The 21674-nt window shown below is 38.2% G+C and overlaps 1 protein-coding gene across 5 annotated transcripts in view; it reads right to left on the reverse strand.

The window, feature by feature from the left end:
• Positions 1 to 5975: 5975 nt before the first annotated feature.
• The window catches only part of LNPK (lunapark, ER junction formation factor), a 101542-nt gene continuing 85843 nt past the window's right edge, over positions 5976 to 21674 (reverse strand). For all 5 annotated transcript variants that reach the window (XM_055108797.2, XM_008968513.6, XM_034954556.3 and 2 more), the window contains one exon: positions 5976 to 21271. In XM_055108797.2, coding sequence (XP_054964772.1) covers positions 21039 to 21271 — 233 coding nt within the window. In that variant the 3' untranslated portion in view covers positions 5976 to 21038. The remainder of the gene's footprint in view (positions 21272 to 21674) is intronic.

The following is a 21674-nucleotide window of genomic DNA, read 5'->3' on the forward strand; positions in this document are numbered from 1 at the left end:
GCAGTCTTCCTGCTTCAGCTTCCTGAGTAGCTGGGACTATAGGCACAGGCCATAGCACCCAGCTTTAATGTATTTTTAAACATAGCTCTGTGCCTTACAGCCAGCAAAGAGTTTTTTTATTTCTTAAAGTCTTATACTTAATTTTAAAACTTGCTATATTCTTGGTAAAAAGATTGAGCCTATTAAAGGATTTGTCCTATTACAAGATAAATTGGAAATTCTGTTTCCTGACTCTGCTAGATTTAATTTAATTCAAATTGTTAAGCACAGAGAAGCCAAATAATCTTAAGAAGTCAAAAGAAAATTTGCCAAAAGGAAGAAATATATTTGATTTATGCAATTTCCTAGTAGGTGTTGGGCATCAGATTAAAACAGTGAGCAATCTATGAGAAAAGCCCAGCTGCCAATTTTGGAAATGTGAATTACAACTGAGGATAGCCAATGTCTTAGGTGTCCTTAATTATGAAGAGTTATGGATGGAAGTATTCCTGATCTTAAATTGTATAAAAGTCCTTGTTTCTCTGTACTTTTTATGATAAAGGTGGTCATTTTTTTCTAATAGGAGGCATCATATTTGATAGAGATGAGAGGAACTTGGAATTGGTTCTAGTTCTAGCTCCAGAGTTCCTTATCTATAAAGACAGAGGAAATACTACCTGTCTTGGTAAGGATCCAAAGACATAGGATCTGAGAGTTGTGCCTGGAAGCCACAGTATCTTTCACAAACACCGTAAGTAGTAAGCGTTCATTCATGGGATATTTTATCTAAGAATTTTAAAACAATGTGTTTTGTTACATCAAAACAATTAAATAAGAAAAAAAGGTGGAGGGGTAGATCTCTCCCAAGCACTGCTGAATTTTTCCAGGATGATTTATTTAAAACAGAACAAAACAAAACACAACAAAATATTTTAAACTACTCTTTCTTTCTATTGGCTGGCTTCTAAATAGGTCACATGGCTAGGTCTTCAAAAATCTAACAGAACAGGCTTACACATTTTTTAAATGCTGGCATGCCATATTTCTTTTTAGTATTTTCAATGTCAAATAATTTGCTAAGCTGGTCTTTTATCCCAGTGCTACCAGATGAATTTCTAAAACTTGTCCTTTCATCTGTTTGCATCTCCTGGCTCCCATCCCAAGACCTGTGCCATCTGTTTTTCTCTTATCAATTCCTTCCTAACCCTCTCCTCCCTTCTACCCTTCCCTCTTCACTATACTTTCCCATCAGCCTACAGACTCAAGCTTTCAAAATTTCTAAAGAATCTTTCCTCTACTCTGCCTCTTATACACCTACCTTGTTCCCTCCTCTTCCCAGCCAAGCATCTGAAAAAGATAAGTCAGCTCCTGCTTTCTCCATTTCAGCTGCAGAGTCTGGCTTCTGCTTCCACTGTTTTCTTCAACTGCTCTTGCAAAAGTGCCCAGTGTCCATTGAATGCCTGCTCAATGGTCTTTCCCTACTGCCCTACTCTACTAGGTGCTGTTGACAGCCCCTCCTCCTCCTGGTCCATCTACAACTTCACTTTTTTTGAATCCAGATTATTTCTAGTTCTGGCATCCTGTCTCAGTCTTCTTTAATAGCTTGCCTTCCTCTGTCCCCCTGACCAAGTTGTTGGCATTGCTTTTGGTCCTCTTATTGCCTCCTTTATTGGAGAACTCACCCATTCCCATAGTTTTAATTATAGTGTGTGCACCCACATATTGATAACTCCAAATTTGGTATTTCCCATACCGAGAAGGTCATAAAGAACACTCAATTCAATAATTTTGTATTTCTAACTGTCCATTTCCTTTATCACTATGAGTTACTTTTTACAAATATAATTCTAATTATGTCACCTGCCTGCATAAAATTCACTAGTAGCTCCTTGCCACATATGGGATAAAGGTCAAAGCCCTAAACATTGCAGGGGCGTGTAAAATGCTTTCCCATTCCTGAGTGTCAGTCATGGCAAATGCCAGGCTGTCCTTGAACCTCGATGTCTTGCATGACTCTAGGCCTCTACTCTCACCCTCTCCCTGATCTTGCCCTCTTTGGCTTTGATCCTTGAGTGACTCCTTATTCCTAAGGTCCAATTCAAATCTCAACTTCTCTGTGGAACTTGTTCTGATTTGCCCTTAGAGACCCTATATTATAACTGTTAATGTGTCCATCTTCTGCCAGAATGTAGGGACCCTGAGGGTAGGGATTATGTCTCACTTATCTATGGATCTCACATCCTTAACACAATCTAGCATATGTAAATGCTCAACAAATGTGTACTAATTGATGTATACAAATTGACTAAAGCAGTTAGTGATTTGGTGAAGCATAGCCCTGACTATAATTACATTATATCAAACAAGAAAATAATATCTAAAAATATTAATGCAATCCTATATTCCCAGTATATAGTCTTCATGTTTTTGAGATTGTATCAGCAATGATGCATCTATAATGTTCATATTCGTGATGATTGTTCTTTTTCTAAATTTTCAGGGACTTCTCCAATTTTCATCAAGAAGTTTTAGTATCAACCCCTGCGTCCTTTTCCCCACAAGTTAGCTTTTTGTTACTTTTAGCCAGGTGGATTTGCCTGTTCCCACTGACAGTTTTGTCTATATGAGAACAGGGCCCACAACTGATACTATAACTGAATCATTTGGGAAATCAATAACTAGAAACTGTTGAGCCACTAGGAGCAGCACTGAAGACCTGGCACATGACCTAGAGAGTATTGGGCCATTAGTGTGGCTCTAGTTTTTCTGGCTAAACCACTCCCAAGTCATGAAAATTGTCTTGTTCTTAAGACTCTCCAGGAAGAAGATGTTGCTGCCTCTATCCAGACCATTTGTGTATTGGTTAATCAACCAATCAATCAAGCTGTCTGTCTATCCTGCTGCCTTGTTCCACACAGGATGTAAGATAAGATTATTTGGTTCATAAATATATCAAGATAACAAACATTAGAAGTAATTTTTTAAGTCAGCGAGAAAGAGTAGGGAAAATAAAATGGAGCCAGGAATTAGGCTCATTTCAAAGTGCTTATAACAGAGGTCTAAATATTTACCAGAGGCAATATACAATATTTCTGATTTGACTCTGAGCTTTCCTGCAACTAGTGTAAAGAGGGACAATCTGATAAGCTATGAAATTCATGATATCTGTAAGTATCAGCCAAGCCAATTTTCCCACACAACTATTCTTTATACTAAGACCTGAAAGATGGTTTCCATTTTCTTGGTAAATCTTCCTCCATCCCTTTATTTTGAGCCTATGTGTGTCTTTGCATGTGAGATGGGTTTCCTGAATACAGCACATCAATGAGTCTTGACTCTTTATCCAATTTGCCAGTCTGTGTCTTTTAATTGGGGCATTTAGCCCATTTAAACTGAAGGTTAATATTGTCATGTGTGAATTTGATCCTGTCTTTATGACAGCTGGTTATTTTGCCCATTAGTTGATGCAGCTTCTTCACAGTGTCAATGCTCTTTACATTTTGGTATGTTTTTGCAGTGGCTGGTACCAGTTTTTTCCTTTCCATATTTAGTGCTTCCTTCAGGAGCTCTTGAAAGGCAGGCCTGGTGGTGACAAAATCCCTCAGCATCTGCTTGTCTGTAAAATATTTTATTTCTCTTTCACTATGAAGCTTAGCCTGGCTGGATATGAAATTCTGGGTTGGAAATTCTTTTCTTTAAGAATGTCGAATATTGGTCCTCACTCTCTTTTGGCTTGTAGGGTTTCTGCAGAGAGATCCTCTGTTAGTCTGATGGGCTTCCCTTTGTGGGTAACCCATTCTTTCTCTCTGGCTGCCCTTAAAATTTTTCCTTCATTTCAGCCTTGGTGAATCTGATGATTATGTGTTTTGGGGGTGCTCTTCCTAAGGAGTAACTTTGTGGTGTTCTCTGTGTTTCCTGAATTTGAATGTTGGTCTGTCTTGCTAGGTTGGGGAAGTTCTCCTGGATAATATCCTGAAGAGTGTTTTCCAACTTGGTTCCATTCTCCCCGTCACTTTCAGGTACAGCAGTCAAACGTAGGTTTGGTCTTTTCACATAGTCCCATATTTCTTGGAAGCTTTGTTCGTTCCTTTTCATTATTTTTTTCTCTAATCTTGTCTTCATGCTTTATTTCATTAAGTTGATCTTCAATCTCTGACATCCTTTCTTCTACTTGATCGATTTGGCTATTGATACTTTATGCTTCACGAAGTTCTCGTGCTGTGTTTTTCAGCTCCATCAGTTCATTTATATTCTTCTCTAAACTGGTTACTCCAGTTAGCAATTCCTGTAACCTTTTATCAAGATTCTTAGATTCCTTGCATTGGATTAGAACATGCTCCTTTAGCTCAGAGGAGTTTGTTATTACCCACCTTCTGAAGCCTACTTCTGTCAATTCGTCAAACTCATTCTCCTTCCAGTTTTGTTCCCTTGCTGGAGAGGAGTTGTGATCCTTTGGAAGAGAAGAGGCATTCTGATCTTTGGAATTTTCAGTCTTTTTGTGCTGGTTTTTCCTCATCTTCATGGATTTATCTACCTTTGGTCTTTGACATTGGTGACTTTTGGATGGAGTTTTTGTGTGGTTGTCCTTTTTGTTGATATTGATGCTATTGCTCTTTGTCTGTTAGTTTTCCTTTTAACAGTCAGGCCTCTCTTCTGCAGGTCTGCTGGCATTTGCTGGAGGTCCACTCTAGACCCTGTTTACCTGGGTGTCACCAGCAGAGGCTGCAGAACAGCAAAAATTGCTGCCTGCTCCTTACTCTGGAAGCTTCATCTCAGAGGGCCACCCACCAGATGCCAGCCAGAGCTCTCCTGTATGAGGTGTCTGTTGACACGTGCTAGGAGGTGTCTCCCCATCAGGAGGCATGGGGGTCAGGGACCCACTTGAGGAGGCAGTCTGTCCCTTAGCAGAGCTCAAGCGCTGTGCTGGGAGATCCACTGCTCTCTTCAGAGTCAACAGGCAGGAACATTTAAGTTGGCTGAAGCTGCGCCCAGAGCCACCCCTTCCCCCAGGTGCTCTGTCCCAGGGAGATGGGAGGTTTATCTATAAGCCCCTGACTGGGGCTGCTGCCTTTCTTTCAGAGATGCCCTGTCTAGAGAGGAGGAATCTAGAGAGGCAGTCTGGCTACAGTGGCTTTGCGGCACTGCAGTGGGCTTTGCCCAGTCCGAACTTCCTCATGGCTTTGTTTGCACTGTGAAGGGAAAACAACCTACTCAAGCCTCAGTAATGGTGGACGCCCCTCCCCCCACCAAGCTGGAGAGTCCCAGGTGGACTTCAGACTGCTGTGCTGGCAGCGAAAATTTCAAGCCAGTGGATCTGAGCTTGCTGAGCTCCATGTGGGTGTGATCCGCTGAACAAGACAACTTGGCTCACTGGCTTTGGCCCTGTTTCCAGGGGAGTGAACGGTTCTGTCTTGCTGGTGTTCCAGGTGCCACTGGGGTATGAAAAAAAAAAACTCCTGCAGCTAGCTCCGTGTCTGCCCAAACAGCCACCCAGTTTTGTGCTTGAAGCCCAGGGCCCTGGTGGTGTAGGCACCTGAGGGAATCTCCTGGTCTGTGGGTTGTGAAGACCATGGGAAAAGCATAGTATCTGGGCCAGATAGCACCATCCCTCACAGAAGGGTCCCTCACAGCTTCCCTTGTCTAGGGGAGGGAGTTCCCTGACCCCTTGCGCTTCCTGGGTGAGGCAATGCCCCTCCCTGCTTCTGCTCACCCTCTGTAGGCTGTACCCACTGTCTAACCAGTCCCATTGAGATGAACGGGGTACCTCAGTTGAAGATGCAGAAATCACCTGCCTTCTGCGTTGGTTTTGCTGGGAGCTGCAGACCGGAGCTGTTCCTATTTGGACATCTTGCCTGGGAATCCTGGTTCTTAATAATAGTAAAATTTCTAATAGTGCTTGGCAAAATCAAGCCAACCTAAGGAATGCTCATTTTACCAAAGGCATATTTCAGGATATTCGTCATTTCTTCAAAATATTGAATAAAAAAACCACTATGGAACATTTTTACAGGATATTTTAATCACTTTAAAGTATACAAGGTAAAGAGGAGTGTTGCAGATAAAAAGGCAACTTCAATAAATGGACAAGAACGGAAGTTGTGTGATACATGAAATGTTTATGGGCTTAGTAATCAGATCAAGCAGTGTTCAAATCCTGCCTCTGCAGCTTACTAAGTGACCTTAGATGAGTTACTGAACTTAGAACTTCAGCTTTCATACTTATAAGACGGAGATGAAAATCATCTATTTCAAAGAATTCTTCTAAGGACCAAATGACACTGTATATAAACTGTCTTGCTGGCTATATATTATGCATTCAGTTAATTATAGTTTCTCCCATATGAAACCAGCACATCAGAGTGGCCTTCACTTATACTGCTGTACATAGACAGTTAAAATAACTACCCCTTAGGTAAATATTTCTACAAAATCTTACATATGCTATAAATTTACCTAAATTCTAATCTTTTAAATAGTGAAATTCATTCTTACCTCTATTATTAATACAAATTATCACAATTCTCGATTTGTGGAGCTTGAATTAGATCTTGCTATAATTGCTGTCACAAGACAATTCTAGACCAAACTGCTCTGACATGCATTACAGCAAACTGTATTGTGATCATTTAAAAACGTATATCAGAACCTAGGTTTAGGAAGTTATTTTAATATCCATAAGAAGCAGTCTCGATATTAACTTAGTTGTGAAATTTCCAAAGAAATATATTAAGGGAAGATCAAAGATTATGGTGCCATATTGAGTATAACAAAGCAAGTACTTAATAGAAGACAAAATTCATTTCTCTTAATTAAAGGAATTAACGAGCTGTGTGTGTGTCTATATATGTGCCTATAAAGGGAAGGGGAGGAAATACGTAAATGCATGCAGGGAGGTTTCATACTACTCTACAAGCTGAGTGTGCTTTAAGCTGCTGCAAGAAAAAGAAATCTGAGCTTCTCAGATTCCTTTCTTCCCAACTTTTAAACCCATATCACTCATAAAGCATTCATTCCTCTTTTCTACTTCCAGAGTAACAGAGGTCCCTATATTTTTACTGCTCAAATAAACTTTTTCTTCTTCTCAGGCTTTGATTCTCTCTCCCTTTTGAAGCTCAACGTAAGTGAACTCTTTCCTGAGAGACTTTGCACATATGAAAATGCTCTGAATTTGGAAACAACTATTAACATGAATTTAAACATTTTTCTGTAATAAAATGATTTGTTGTAGGTCATTATTTTAGATTTTAAACTTTTTTACTTTAAAAATTAGAATTGTTGAAAGTAATATACATCTTTGATATTAAATTTAGAAAATACAGAGAAAAGGGTAAGGAAAAAAAGTAACCCATATCCTACAACCAAAATATAATCAGTTAAAAGATGACTATATTTCTTTCCAGTTCTTTATATATACTTGTGTGTATGTGTTCTTGCTTGTAAGAGCAGACTATATATACTGTGTAACTTTATATCCACTTTTCTCTTAATATTAAATCATGGGCATTTTCTCACATTATTAAAACTTCAAAATATATACATTTTTTTTTTTTTGAGATGGACTCTCACTGTGTCACCAGGCTAGAGTGCAATGGCACGATCTTGGCTCACTGCAACCTCTGCCTTCCAGGTTCAAGCGATTCCCCTGCCTCAGCTTCCTGAGTAGCTAGGATTACAGGTGCACACCACCATGCCTGGCTAATTTTTGTATTTTTAGTACAGAAGGGGTTTCACCATGTTGGTCAGGCTGGTTTCGAACTCCTGACCTCGTGATCCGTCCTCCTCGGCCTCCCAAAGGGCTGGGATTACAGGCGTGAGCCACCGTGCCCAGCCTAAAACTTTGAAATATTGTAAATGCATTATTTGAATACCCTCTCCCACTTCTGAACCTTCTGATCACCTATTTTTTCCACTGTCATTAATAATTCTGTCATGAACCTCATTTTACCATACAACAGGCTTTGGCCTACAGAATCCAAGCTCACACTCAAAATACATTCTGAGGAAGAAATTATAAAGAGGAGATACTAGGGAAAGGAGTGAGACTAGGCATCCAAGCCCCCAGCCTGCCTGAGTATGAGGGAAAAAAACACATTACCATTTGACAGCTGCTCTGATGCCTGTAAAGAGTAAGTTAAAGGGTTCCAATGTCTTTCCCATGGCCAGAGGTTCACATGGCTTCAGATGATACCAAGTGGTCTGTACTTGATTCCAGAGTTTAATAATGGTAGTTCATGTGAGCAGAGCTACAGGGAGCAAGTATGATCCCACACACAAAGCACCTCACTCAGACAGTTTTGGTTTAAGAATACAGCTGTGTACATATCCATTTATAAATGTGTAAGCTAAAAGGACTAAAGACTCACTGGAAACCCAAGAGAAACAATTAATGTGTTACAATGATAGATTGCAGTGAAATAGCTTTTTAAAACTTTTATCATTGTGCTTTAGATATCCAATATTCGAAACAAAGAGAGAGAAAAATAGGCAGACATTCATTTAAAAAAAGAACTAATTTTATGACTTCATTGCATAAGCAAGAGCTTTCTGGGAGGGGGAGACAAAGGGACAATTAAAGAACAAGCTGGGGTGGGGGGGGTAGAAATACAGTCTTTACAATATCAAACCCAGTATGATATCTTATGATTCCTTATAATACTCCCATCTTACTTTCAAAATTCACCTCTACTAAGTGACAAGTTACTAACCTGACAAGTTTTAAGCTATTCTTATATTTGAAAGTGATCCTTGATAAAGCTATCAGAAGTCTAAAAATATTCAAGACCCATGCACTGAATTTATTTGTATATTAATTTTGCCGCTAGTGTGGCATGGCTGCTTTTTCTCCTGACAGTATGGCTTCTGGCCATAGGAATATTTTGAAGAATTCTTTAATGCCTGAAGAAAGGGTAGTTGAGATCCAAATGATTTTTTCTTAACCTAATCAATCCAAATATTACAGTAATGATAATATATTTGATAGTTAGCTATTCTCCAAGAAGAGAGCTACATTTCTCCCCTACTGACTCACGGTCCCCTCTGAAAATCAGATGAGGGCTATACCTTCTCTTCCCGAAGAAATGTGCATGCACACCTACAAAATTCTTCAATTTCCAGAGGCCCTTGGACTCCCTGAATTCCTGTTAACAGCCTCTATACCAGAAAAAGAGGAATTTACAGAGAAATTGTAAACTGGCAGACTGACAGTTGAAGAAAGAAATAAAGGATGGGAAGTAGAAAACGAAGTTTCCCACTCTGGGCCAGACTTGGCCTAGACATTTCCTCTCACTTTTCACAGCAGCTGTGTGTACTACATATTTTTTAATAGTCAAGGAAACTAAGGTTCAGAGAGGTTATGTGGCTTTCTCACAAGGTCATACTGCTGCAAAGTGGCAGAGCCAAAACACAAACCTGATCTTCTAAGTCCAATGCACACCTCACTTAGCACTTACAAAGTGAACTTACTACGGTTTCATCTTGGGACTTCTCAAGACTGAACTATTAGACTAAATGCATCTACTGTGAACTCCCTGAGTTGGGGGCGGGGGGTCCATGTCTTATTCCCTCTATATCTCCAGCACACAGACAGCATATAGAAGGCATTCCTTAAAAGAGGAATGAATGAATAAATGAAAACACTGGGACAACAATCCCACTGATAGTGGCAGAAGCTACATGCAGCTGTATGTTGCCACAACATAAAGGTCCTTGTCATCACTAAATATTCCTTTAGATGACCACTGGACACAGACATTAACATATTTTAAAACACATATGGTAAAATTCTTGTACTAGAACAGTGTTTAATCTTCTTGAAAAATAACCTATTCATAAAACACAAAGTAGCTTTCTATCAATCTAATATTATCAGAATAATTAACATCCTTTGTTAGCCAACTAGTGTATCTTATAAAAACCAACTTATGTTGAAAATGAATACATAAGTTAGGACTACTTTTAAAAAATACTTAATTTTACTAATTTCCTAACTAGAACGTAAGTGCATTTTTGTTTTGTTTTTGTTTTTGCAATAATTGCTCTGAAGATAAAACCAAAGCACCATTTCGATGTAGCAAAGGTAATTGGTGCATTTACTGCTCATGGCATGTTAATGTATGACTATGTATCAAAGGTCATCCTTCTGTACTCATACATTATCAAATTTGAAAGCACAATATTTGATTCTGAACAATCTTTAAACTGCCCAAAATGTGTGTGAAAAATAGATAAGAGTTCTACTTTGGGTTGAAAAAAAAGTGAACCCATGTTTTGGAAGCAGAAGGGTCAAGAAGCCAGTGGCAAGGTTAGATGTCAGCACTATGAATCTCGGACTGTCTTAGCTTATCAATGAGGTCTAGTACAATGATCACAAGCTAAAATTGCTGTACTAATGAAGACAAAGGTCCAAAAAATTAGTGCAGGCCCCCGAACAGAGGGCAGTACCTGGTGGACAATAATGCAGAAATCAGGATATAAATCACTCTTTAGAGATAATAAAACCTACAACGCACAAATTGAGTTGTTTACATGTCCATTGACGGCACTGTTAAAAACAGAAGGTGTCAGCTGCCATATCTCTTCTTATTCATCTGGAATGCAGTTGCCCCAGATTCAGCTTCTTTATTAGAAAGCAAGGCATCTGTTTCCCATTCTCTTCTTCCAACTCCAGATACACAGCACTACTTTGCCAACACACAATTTAGTAGTCTTGTGCCATCCCGACCTGAAATAATTGTTGGACATTCACTCTGGCTTCAAACCTTTGCTTACAATTGTTTGCTAGGTAGATAAATTGGTCTTATCAGAATGTACTAAAACATGAACAGCTGTGGTTTTCTCCTTTGATGGTTCAGGTGCAGGGAGAAACAGTGGAAAGGAAAAAATCCCCTCCTTTTTCTATAGTGATTGTGGTTATTCTGAAATAAATAAAACATAATTTAATTTCATCAAGCCCAACTACAGGAGATTGCCTTATTGAAGAGAAGATCATACAAACATACAAAAAGAATCCGGTCTTCAAAAAAGAAAACACTGTGCTGAAAAGGACCACGAAGAACCTATAACATCTACCCAAAACATGTCTCAAGCATATCAATTTTCTTTCAGTCTGTACTTTATTTCACACAATTCACAGCATCCCATTCTGAAAATTCATGTATTATTTGGCTATGTGGATATTCTTAATTGAGAATACAAGTCCGTTCCACATATATTTTCTTTTTTGTTGCTGCTAAAAAAGATATTTTTAAAAAGCAAACCACTGTAATTTAATAAAACAAGAGCCAACTCATGGCAGCTATGCAAAGCCTTTAGAATTCTTGCTAAAGACAGTAAGACACAAGTAGCCAGTTTCATTTTGGACGCAGGGTGGGGAACATCACACACTGAGGCCTGTCATGGGGTGGGGGAAGGGGGAGGGATAGCATTAGGAGATACACCTAATGCAAATGACGAGTTAACTGGTACAGCACACCAGCATGGCACATGTATACACATGTAACAAACCTGCACATTGTGCACACGTACCCTAGAACTTAAAGTATAATTAAAAAAAAAAAAAAAGACAATGAGGCTGGGTGTGGTGGCTCACACCTATAATCCCAACACTTTGGGAGGCCGAGGTGGGAGGATCACCTGAGGTCAGCAGTTCAAGACAAGCCTGACCAACATGGTAAAGCCCCGTCTCTACTAAAAATACAAAAATTAGCTGGGCATGGTGGCATGCGCCTGTAGTCCCAGCTACTCGGGAGGCTGAGGCAGGAGAATCGCTTGAACCCAGGAGGCGGAGGTTGCAGTGAGCCGAGATCACACCATTGCATTCCAGCCTGGGCAACAAGAGCCAAACTCCATCTCAAAAAGAAAAAAAAAGACAATGAATAAGTTGGTTAGCTTTAATTCACAAATTATACCACAACTAGAGCAAGTTTCAATTACACTTGCCATGTACAGTAACACATTTCCTTTTAATGCTATTTATTTATTCATTTTTGAGATGGAGTCTCGCTCTGTCACCCAGGCCGGAGTGCGGCGGCACGATCTTGGCTCACTGCAACCTCTGCCTCTGGAATTCAAGCAATTCTTCTGCCTCAGCCTCCCGAGTAGCTGGGACTACAGGCGTACACAGCCACACCTGGCTAATTTTTTGTATTTTAGTAAAGTCAGGGTTTCACCATGTTGTCCAGGCTGGTCTCGAACTCCTGAGCTCAGGCAATCCGCCTGCCTCGGCCTCCCAAAGTGCTAGGATTACAGGCATGAGCCACCACGCCCGGCCTATTTTATTTTTTTGAGACAGAGTCTCGCTCTGTCGACTGGGCTGGAGTGCAGTGTTGCAATCTCGGCTCACTGCAACCTCTGCCTCCAGGGTTCAAGCAGTTCTCCTCTCAGCCTCTGGAGTAGCTGGGATTATAGGGTTCCCCACCCTAATTTTTGTATTTTTCGTAGAGACGGGGTTTCACCATGTTGGCCAGCCTAGTCTGGAACTCCTGACCTCAGGTAATGCGCCCGCCTCAGTTTCCCAAAGTACTAGGATTATGGGTGTGAGCCACCGCACCCAGCCCCTTTTAATACTTTTAGATGCATGTATCTGACTTTAAGGTCTGAATTCCTATGGTCTATATACTGAAAGAGAAAATACTCTTACATTATTTTGCATGTTGTAGGTATGTACATGTGAGTGTGTCCAGGCTCCACTAGACACAGATGTCAAAAAAGCAGCAACTTTATCCAGACCATTTCTAACTTAATGCCAGTTATAACACTAAATGAGTCAGAAATCGGATAATGAATAAAAATCAACATAAAAACAAAAAATATTTTTAAATACCTCATTCTATAGATATTTATGGGAGCAGGGAGTGAGGGGTATTAGGATCTTCAACAATGGGAACTCATTAAACGAACACAAAATATTTTATGTACAAGTTAGAAACCTTATCCAAATCATGGATTCATGTGAATGAGGGATGAGCTCCTGTACTGTAATCCCCCTGAACACCTGTGTTGTGAGGTCATCTCCAGTTCAATTCATTCATGATGAGAGCTTTTCCTATGTCAGGCATTGAGAGTACAAAACACATGAATCCCCCCCACCCTCAATGTGCTCAGTTTCCCTATTCTTATGTCTTGAGCTAGTCCTTCTCACTTTCTAGCTCCAATTCCTGGATTTGTAAGAGTTTCAAGAGAAGCAGCACACCAACCATTGATGCAGAGAAAGTCAGATCTATCAGTTATATGAATCCACTCAACATACCTGTAACAGGCACAGGTTTTGTTTTTATTTCCTGTTATTCTGTTTGAGGACAGCAAAAGTGAGAAAGTAAAAATTAAGGAACATGGCCTATCTTCAGTGTTAGGTCAAATGAGGGAGGTAGACAGAACAAATAACAAGAGGTCAGGAGACTTCAAGTTACATAAAGTGTATAAAGTGCAATCAACAAAAAAGCAAGTAACTGCTTAGAAAAGTTGAGGATGATGTCACTCAAAAGATTACAGATAATGCTGGGTCTTGAAGAAGTGAGAGTTTAAAAAGAATAGATCATATGAGAGTGCATGGCATCTCTCAGATGTATGAAATACTTATCTATGGCCGGAGTATAAAGGAGAGTACTGGGAAATAGGCTGAAAAGGTGATTTTTGATTCTGAAGGGCTTCCTTGCACATTGCCTACGGAATTGCAATATACAAGTGAGTCGCAGAATATTTTTAAAGATGTGTGTTTTAGAAAGCTCCAAGAGCAATGTGGACAATGGATCAAAAAAAGACAGAGGAACCAATTGGAGTTTGCCTAAATTGTGAAGAACAAGTTATCTGGCCCTTTCCCTACTCAATAGTTCAAACAATTTAAGATTTGCAAAATTCCCCACACTACTAAATCTGCACTAAGTATATTTCCCATTCTGTGTGGTCTGTTTGTGCATACTACCTATTCAACAGATATTGTCTTCCATGTGTTGAACACTGGGAATAAAATGATGAGCAACAACAGATATGGTCCTGCCTTCAAGGAGTTCATAGTTTGATATGGGAGATAACATTAGAAGGAATTTCAAGGAAGGGTGTTGAATAGAGTGTCTGGCAAGTCTTAGGTTAAGACTGCCCTGAAGAAGTAACAATTATCAGAAAAATATGAGGAACCAAAAAAGAGCATTAATCTATTTTTTACATCTACCAAAGGAGAGGATTCATAGGTAGTAAAAAGAGCATGGACTTAAAAATCCTAGGTTCAGATTCCATTTGCAATGCCCATAAACTAAATAGTCTTGGGGAATGAATTTAATCTGTTTGATAGGATTCTATCTCCTCACACGGTTGTTGTGAGAACTGTGTGAAAGTACTTAGCATACAGTGCCTGACCAAGAGAAGGTATTCAAACAATGTACATTTAATTTCCCACTTTCTTCACCCTTCAAAATATTTATTTTCATGAAAATAAATGATTTTTCCCAGTTGTCCTAAATCAAGTGCCAGGGATCTGGTAAGTCTTTGGCAGCTGAAAATCTGGCCTATTCTCACAGAATCCTGGACTGAAAACTTAAAAGTCTAATTTACGAGGGAGACTTTTGAGAACATTTTTTCATCTTTCCAGAGTACTTCCAACTTCCATTAATTCTGCTGCCAAACAAAAAGGAAGGTAGAAATACTTAAAAAAATAGAGAAAATGCATAAAGCAGAAAATCTAGGTTTTAAAAAGCATCAAATAATATAGAACTATATAACTGGATGGTGTTTCCTTCTCCTAAAGTCCATTAATAGTATGAATTAAACCAGGTATGATAGAAGCTCTGGAAGACCAAGAATGGAAAATTAAGTGGAATCTAAGTTTCATACACAGGCAAACTGATAAAGGGCAATTGGGGCAAGATACCTACTACCCAATAAATTTAGTAATTTTTAGTCATTTAAAATAGCATTAAAGTAGAAAATGTAGATTAGTTTCTGAGGAGGAAAGAAATTAGGATGAGACAAATAATATATGGAGTGATACAATTTAATAAGGTTTTCATTCTGTACTCAATTTTTATTCTTGTTTGTATTCTAACAAATGTACTTTCTATATTTATATATTTATCTGTCTACATTCAGAGCCTGAATATATTTACTTATTGACCAGTAGAATGCATACACTTAAAATTTTAATAATTTTGAAACAAGTCAAATTACATAACTGTAACATACAGCAGATCACCAATTCACAACCATCTCTACCTTGGTTCATCTTTACATAAGTACTTGAATTCCCTTTAATGTCTCTCTAGAAGTTCATAAACTATATCTAGATCTCTGCTATAATTTTCACAATTAATTGAAGTTATACCAGATAGTAACTTAATACAGTATATTCTCCCAATTTTCTAGAGTAGCTAGTCTCCATGACCATTTCAAAATAGCTATTCATAATTCACAAATTGTCTTTATTCTTTGGCCCTTCAACTAACTGATTTGTACACAGATAATAAATCCAACAGGTAATATTGTAAAGTAATATTGTAAGAAGAAAGTTTTAAGACGATTAAGTAGTTGCTGTCCACTGGAAATAAAAGTAGACTTATAAGGTCTTATTTTTTAAATGAAACTTTATGTAACCTTCAGGTTGTATTTTTTAAATAACCTTAAATGCTGACACCAACATTGAGAGGCAGTGTAAAATTCATGGTTCAATACAAATCATCCTGCATTAACAGTTGAGATCTAAGTTCTGGCTTGGCTCAGGTGCCTGCTATCCCTATGACCCTGTGTCTTAGCCCATTTGTGTTGTTAAGGAATACCTGAGGCTGGGTAATTTACTGAAAAAAAAAAAAAACAAAAAACAAAGAAGAAGTTTATTTGGCTTACAGTTCTGCAGGCTGTACTAGAAGCATGGTGCCAGCCTCTGCTTGGCTTCTGGTGAGAGCCTCAGACCAATCATGGCAGAAAGCAAAGGGCAGCTGGTGTATGCAGAGATCACACAGCAAGAGAGAGGAAGCAAAGAAGAAAGCGAGGGAGGATACCAGGCTCTTTTAAACAATCAGCTTCCAGGGGAGGAAAAATAGAGCAAGAACTCATTACTGCAAGGACAACGCCAAGACATTCATGAGGGATCCGCTCCATGCTCAAAACACCTCCAGTAATGGGGATCAAATTTCAACATGAGATTTGCAGGGGTCAAACAAACCACATATAGCACCATTTCTAAGTCATTTAGGATTTTCGGAAACTCAGCATACTATATTTAATGAAAATCATCATATAATCAGAATATCCCCTGACACACGCACATCCACACCCAAAGCTATACCTCTTCTGATACAATTATGTTCTCCATAACAATAGTGACTGGGTGTCTAATGCATAAAATGAGTTTGTATGATAAATAGCAACTTCAAGAATAAAAGGCCTAGCTTAACAAGAAGTAGCAAAATTTCCAAACTTGGGTTCCAAGTGGAACGATTCCAATTCAATTAAACAGCTATTTTTATTTAGTGCCCCCAATGTCTATGTGAGTGGGAGCGTATCTCAGGCAGAGGAAAAGCTCAAGAAGGCTGGGAGATGAGAAAAGACTGTATATGCAAAGCACAGAAAACACTAGTATTGTTACTTTTAAAATGTGTGTGTGGCAGGGGGAGGTGGCAGTGGCTGTAGTTGTGGTGCAGATGCCAGCCATAACTAGGAGCAAAATTACACAGGGCTTTGCAGGCCTTATTAGTAAATTTGGACCTCATCCCAAGAACACTCAAGAGTCATTAAAGGGTCTAAGCAATGGTGTGGCAGATTCATTTTCTTTTTTTTTTTTTTTTGAGATGGAGTTTCACTCTTGTTGCCCAGGCTGGAGTACAATGGTGCAATCTCTGCTCACTGCAACCTCCGCCTCCCGGGTTCAAGCAATTCTCCTGCCTCAGCCTCCTGAGTAGCTAGGATTACAGGCATGCACCACCATGCCTGGCTAATTTTGTATTTTTAGTAGAGATAGTGTTTCTCCACGTTGGTCAGGCTGGTCTCGAACTCCTGACCCCAGATGATCCGCCCGCCTCAGCCTCCCAACTTGCTGGGATTACAGGTGTGAGCCACCACCACGCCCGGCCCCTTATTTTCTGTTTTTTAAAAACTCAGGCTGCAGCACACAGAATAAATAGCAAGTGCACAAGGTTGGAGACAAAGAAACCAGTTAAGAGACAGCTTTGGTAATCTGAAATGATGGAGGCCAAGATTAGAAGGCAGTACAACAGAAATTAAGAGTAAATCCTCTGAAGTCATTTGCCTATGTTCAAATCCCTCATTTTCCACTTACCAGGTATACAATTTTAAGCAAAGTTGCTTCCTGCTATGGTTTGAATGCTACAAAAAGCATGTGTTGAAAACTTATGCTAACTGTTGCATTGGAAGGTGGAGCCTAATGGAGATGTTTAGGTCATGAGGGTGAAGCCCTCATGAATGGATTAATGCTCATTATAAAAGAGCTTGAGGTTGCAACTTCCATCTCTTGCTCACTCTTGCCCTCTCTTACCCTTCTGCCTTCTGGCATGGGATGACAAAGCACAAAGGCCCTCACCAGATGCTAGCATCATGCCTTTGGATTTCCCAGCTTCCAGAACTGTGAGCCAAATAAATTTTTGTTCATCACGTTACCCAGTCCGTGGTATTCTGTTATAGCAGCCCAAATGGACTTAAATACATACTCTCTCTACAACTCAGCTTTCTCTTCTAGTAGTCCAAAGATAAAAATCTTCACAGGATTCTTGCCAAAGTACAAATAAAATAATATATATACAGCAGTTAGCATGTTGCCTGGCACAGAATAAGAATGCAAATATTTATCATCATGATTAATGCAATGTGAACAGAGAAATGAGAATATAACTAGAAGATGTTTAGGAGACAAAAATTGACAGTTTGAATAAAGGGAAAAGAGATGAGTTTACAGCTTCTGGCTTAGAGAGTAACTCTATTTGATTAGATGAGAAACATAAACGGTTTGAATGTTCTGAAGGTTTGAAGCAAAGTATAGTGTTCATTCTTGAATATATGGATTGTGAGAGACAGGCCAGTAGGCAGGCAAATATATAGCTCTAAAGTAAAGGAAACAGATCAAAGCTGGAGATCTGAGATTCAGAGAGACAGATGGTAAGTCCTTTGGTGTTGGGAAGAACCCCTAGAGAAAGAATATGCAGAATGAAGAAATGATGACACTAGGTAGAACTTAAGGAACACCAACACTTACAGGACGTTGAGAGCAAGAGGCCAGAGAAATAAGAGAATAATAGTGTGATATGTGAAAAGCCAAAAGAAAAAAAGTATCTCAGAGAATATTCAATAATGTCAATACTGCCAAGCAGTGAAACAAGAACTGAGAGTTTTCACTGGATTTGGCAACAAAGTATTTATTCACACAATATGCATCAAGCATTGTGCTAGACCCCTTGAGATACAGACATGAATAAGAAAAATAAGACCCTTGCACAAACGGACATTATGTTGTGAAGACAGTAAACTACCAAACAAATCAAATACACATTGTGATAAGGATGGTGAGCAGAGAGTGACATGATAGGGAGTAAAAGGCAGAGGCCAGCTTTAGATGGGGAGTTTGGGAAGGCATCTCTCTGAGGAGGCAAAATTTAAGCTGAAATCTGAGGCAGGAAAGGGCATGGTCAGAGAACTGAAAGGAGTTCCATATGGCTACAGCACAATGATGGCGGGAAGACGGAGAGACAGAAGCTAGACCATGTTTGTAGATCATGCTCAGGACACAGAAGAATTTAGATGACCCACTGAACAATTGTAAGCAAGGAAGCTAAGATCACTGTAGCTAATGGTACTTAATAGCTTGGATTTTCTCATTTATACTAGTCTTAATAATCAGAAATAGGACATTTTACTAATGTTTCAACCATTAACTGTTTATTATAATAATAATGAAAATAAGCTTTTGTATCTAAAAGGATACTATATGGTTACAAACATGTTACCTATCGCATTAATTTTACTAATCCCCTTTTAACCTTCCTCCATATTTCTTTCAAAGATATTTCTCATACTATCTGCTTGAGTCTATCAAATTTCTCTGAGGTACTCACTCATTTTCAAGCAATGTATATCAGAATTTGAATGTTTTATAACAACATGACTAAGCAAGATGTTACTAAAATCCATATGGGTCAGTAACATACAAAAAACCTGATGAAATTATTTTTAAAAAGATTATATTCCACAGAGTTTCAGTTTCCTATTTCCTTAATCTATGTATTTATATACATACATACAATATAGAAAAGTTGATGCAAAAAACATTGGCTTGAATCTGAGAAGCTGAATTACATGTTCGTATTATTTTTTACTTTCCTCATCTGCAAGAGGAAAAACTTATGGTCCTTGCATATTTTAAAGACATTAATAAGAACAAATGCCATCATTTTCAGGTAGTGTGCTAGGCACATTACATTATTTTTAATTATCCTAATACCCTTCAAAAATAAACATAACTCTTCCCATTTTACAGATGAAAAAATAATCTCAGTGAGTTTATAGGTGACTTGCCCAAGACTACAGACCTGAAATTTAAGCCCAATACGGCAGGCTCAAAAACTCTGGTTACTATACCGGATGTCCCAGACTGTTAACAGATTGAGTTCCAAAAAAAAAAAAAAAAAAAAAAACTGTCACATATGAGATATTAAATCATAAAAATAGATTTTTAAATGATAAAAATGTTTTGTTCAGTTGTTAATAAACTGTGTGCAACTTAGAAACATTAGCCAAACACACCATTCTTATACAGGTATATTTTTCCCTTCAGCATAATAATTTGATTTCCATTTTTTTAATATTGGAGAAGAGAGATAAAAGGAGGTCATAACAGATAAGCACACTGTATTAAAGGTCCAAGAATTAGCACTGAGACACATTTTTTCCAGTTAATCCTTAATACAAATATTAAATCCAATTAACTACCAGCAACCCACTACCTATTCTCACAAAATTTGTTTCTCAAAGTTAAAAATTACAAATGGCTGGCCTACGATGTTCCTGAATCAGAAAAACCTAACTTCTGATTAAAACCTCTAAATGTCACTATTTCTGTTAACTAGAAAGGAAACAAGTCTGAATAAAAGTACCATAATTTGCTCTAAGCAGAATCTACAGATTTATTGTATTGTGAGCTATTCCTCCTAAGATTTTTCAGGTAGCCAAGTCACCCACCAAGATACTGTTTGAAGAAGACTAGATATTTAGCAAAATGAAACTGATGCCAGATTATTTTCATTTTCCTTAATAAAATACAAACAAGAGCACAAAATTCACTTATATATCATCATTTTATACTTATAAATAATGCTCAGAATTCAAATAGGGTCAAGTGCAGAAATATTTCCTATATGCTAGTGTGTAAATATAAACTAATTATATACATCATGTGCCTTTGGCCCAGTTGTAAAATAAAAGACATCAAAAAGAAACACTGCAGTTGACTGTTTCATTGCATTCTCACTGAGAATTCGTACCAGTGCCGACGTAGTTACAGTTCTACTTAACTGTTCCACTGCATTCTTATTGAGAATTCGTACCAGTGCCTATGTGGTAACAACTTTCATACCGCTTAATGTAAACACCTAAATAGACAGTTCTCCCAGTTGTAAATATCTCAGGAGCTAAAATTCTATCAATTTTTATAATGAAGTAGTCAAAATCTTAACCAAGTTTCATTCCTTAAAACAAACACAATTAGAGAACTTACTCTTAACCAAAGTTCTTCCTATGTCAAAATGGATATTTATGGGTTATACATACAGAAAACAAGAAGACAATCATGTTTGCTTACTTTTAGAATGGACAAAAAAGTATCTAAAAGCTGTCTCAATAGTGTGGGTCTTTGTATATTCAAAAGCATCTTACTTCACTGATATAACTTGCTTTTAATTTTAATACCTAGTATATATAACTTTGAGATGTTCAAATAGCTAGGCAATCTGAATTCAAATGATACACAAGCATACCCTTAGAGGGGTAAAAAAAGTAAGTGCCACCGAAAAAGCAATAACTGACATCAATAAGACTATAAATATCCAGTTGAAGGCACGTGGAAGCATTTACTACTCTGCCGTCAAAGATTCTCCACTTAGTTCAGGATCAGGAATAGAATCAGCTCCAGGAACTGTGGAGTTGGTTTCAATCACTGAGGCTTCCTCATTCTCAGTCTCTTGTTTCTCCTCTGGTTCCTCTGAGTCAGATGCTTTTTCAATCACTTGGTTTGTCTGTTCTGTAGCTGGTATTTTGTCATCTGTCTGCTCTGTATTATCATCAAGAACATCGTGTTCGAAAGATTCTGAAAAGATAAAGATTCAAAACTTTAGGAATACCTGAACGTTAAAACTGCTAAATAAGGCAAGCAAAAGATAAACACACACACACACACACACACACACAAAGAAACCATACAATTGTCTAACATTATCCTTAAAATCTTTTACAATAAGTACATAACTCTCTTTACAGTTAGTATGATAGAAGAAAAAAAAGTAATTCAGAGGAAAAAAACCCATAAATATACTTTTTCTAATGTCCCATATTTTCATACAAAATAAGTTACTAAAGACACATCTGAAAGTTGAAGTCCAAAAATCATAGTCCCAACAGAATTATGTGCTATAATACAATAGTCCAGCAAACAATGCAAATGTATTAATGTCCAGATTACATTTCCTGAAGAAACTGTTTCCCTTGTGTCC

This window comes from Pan paniscus, chromosome 13, assembly GCF_029289425.2.
Source record: "Pan paniscus chromosome 13, NHGRI_mPanPan1-v2.0_pri, whole genome shotgun sequence".
In the NCBI taxonomy this organism is placed as follows: Eukaryota; Metazoa; Chordata; class Mammalia; order Primates; family Hominidae; genus Pan; species Pan paniscus.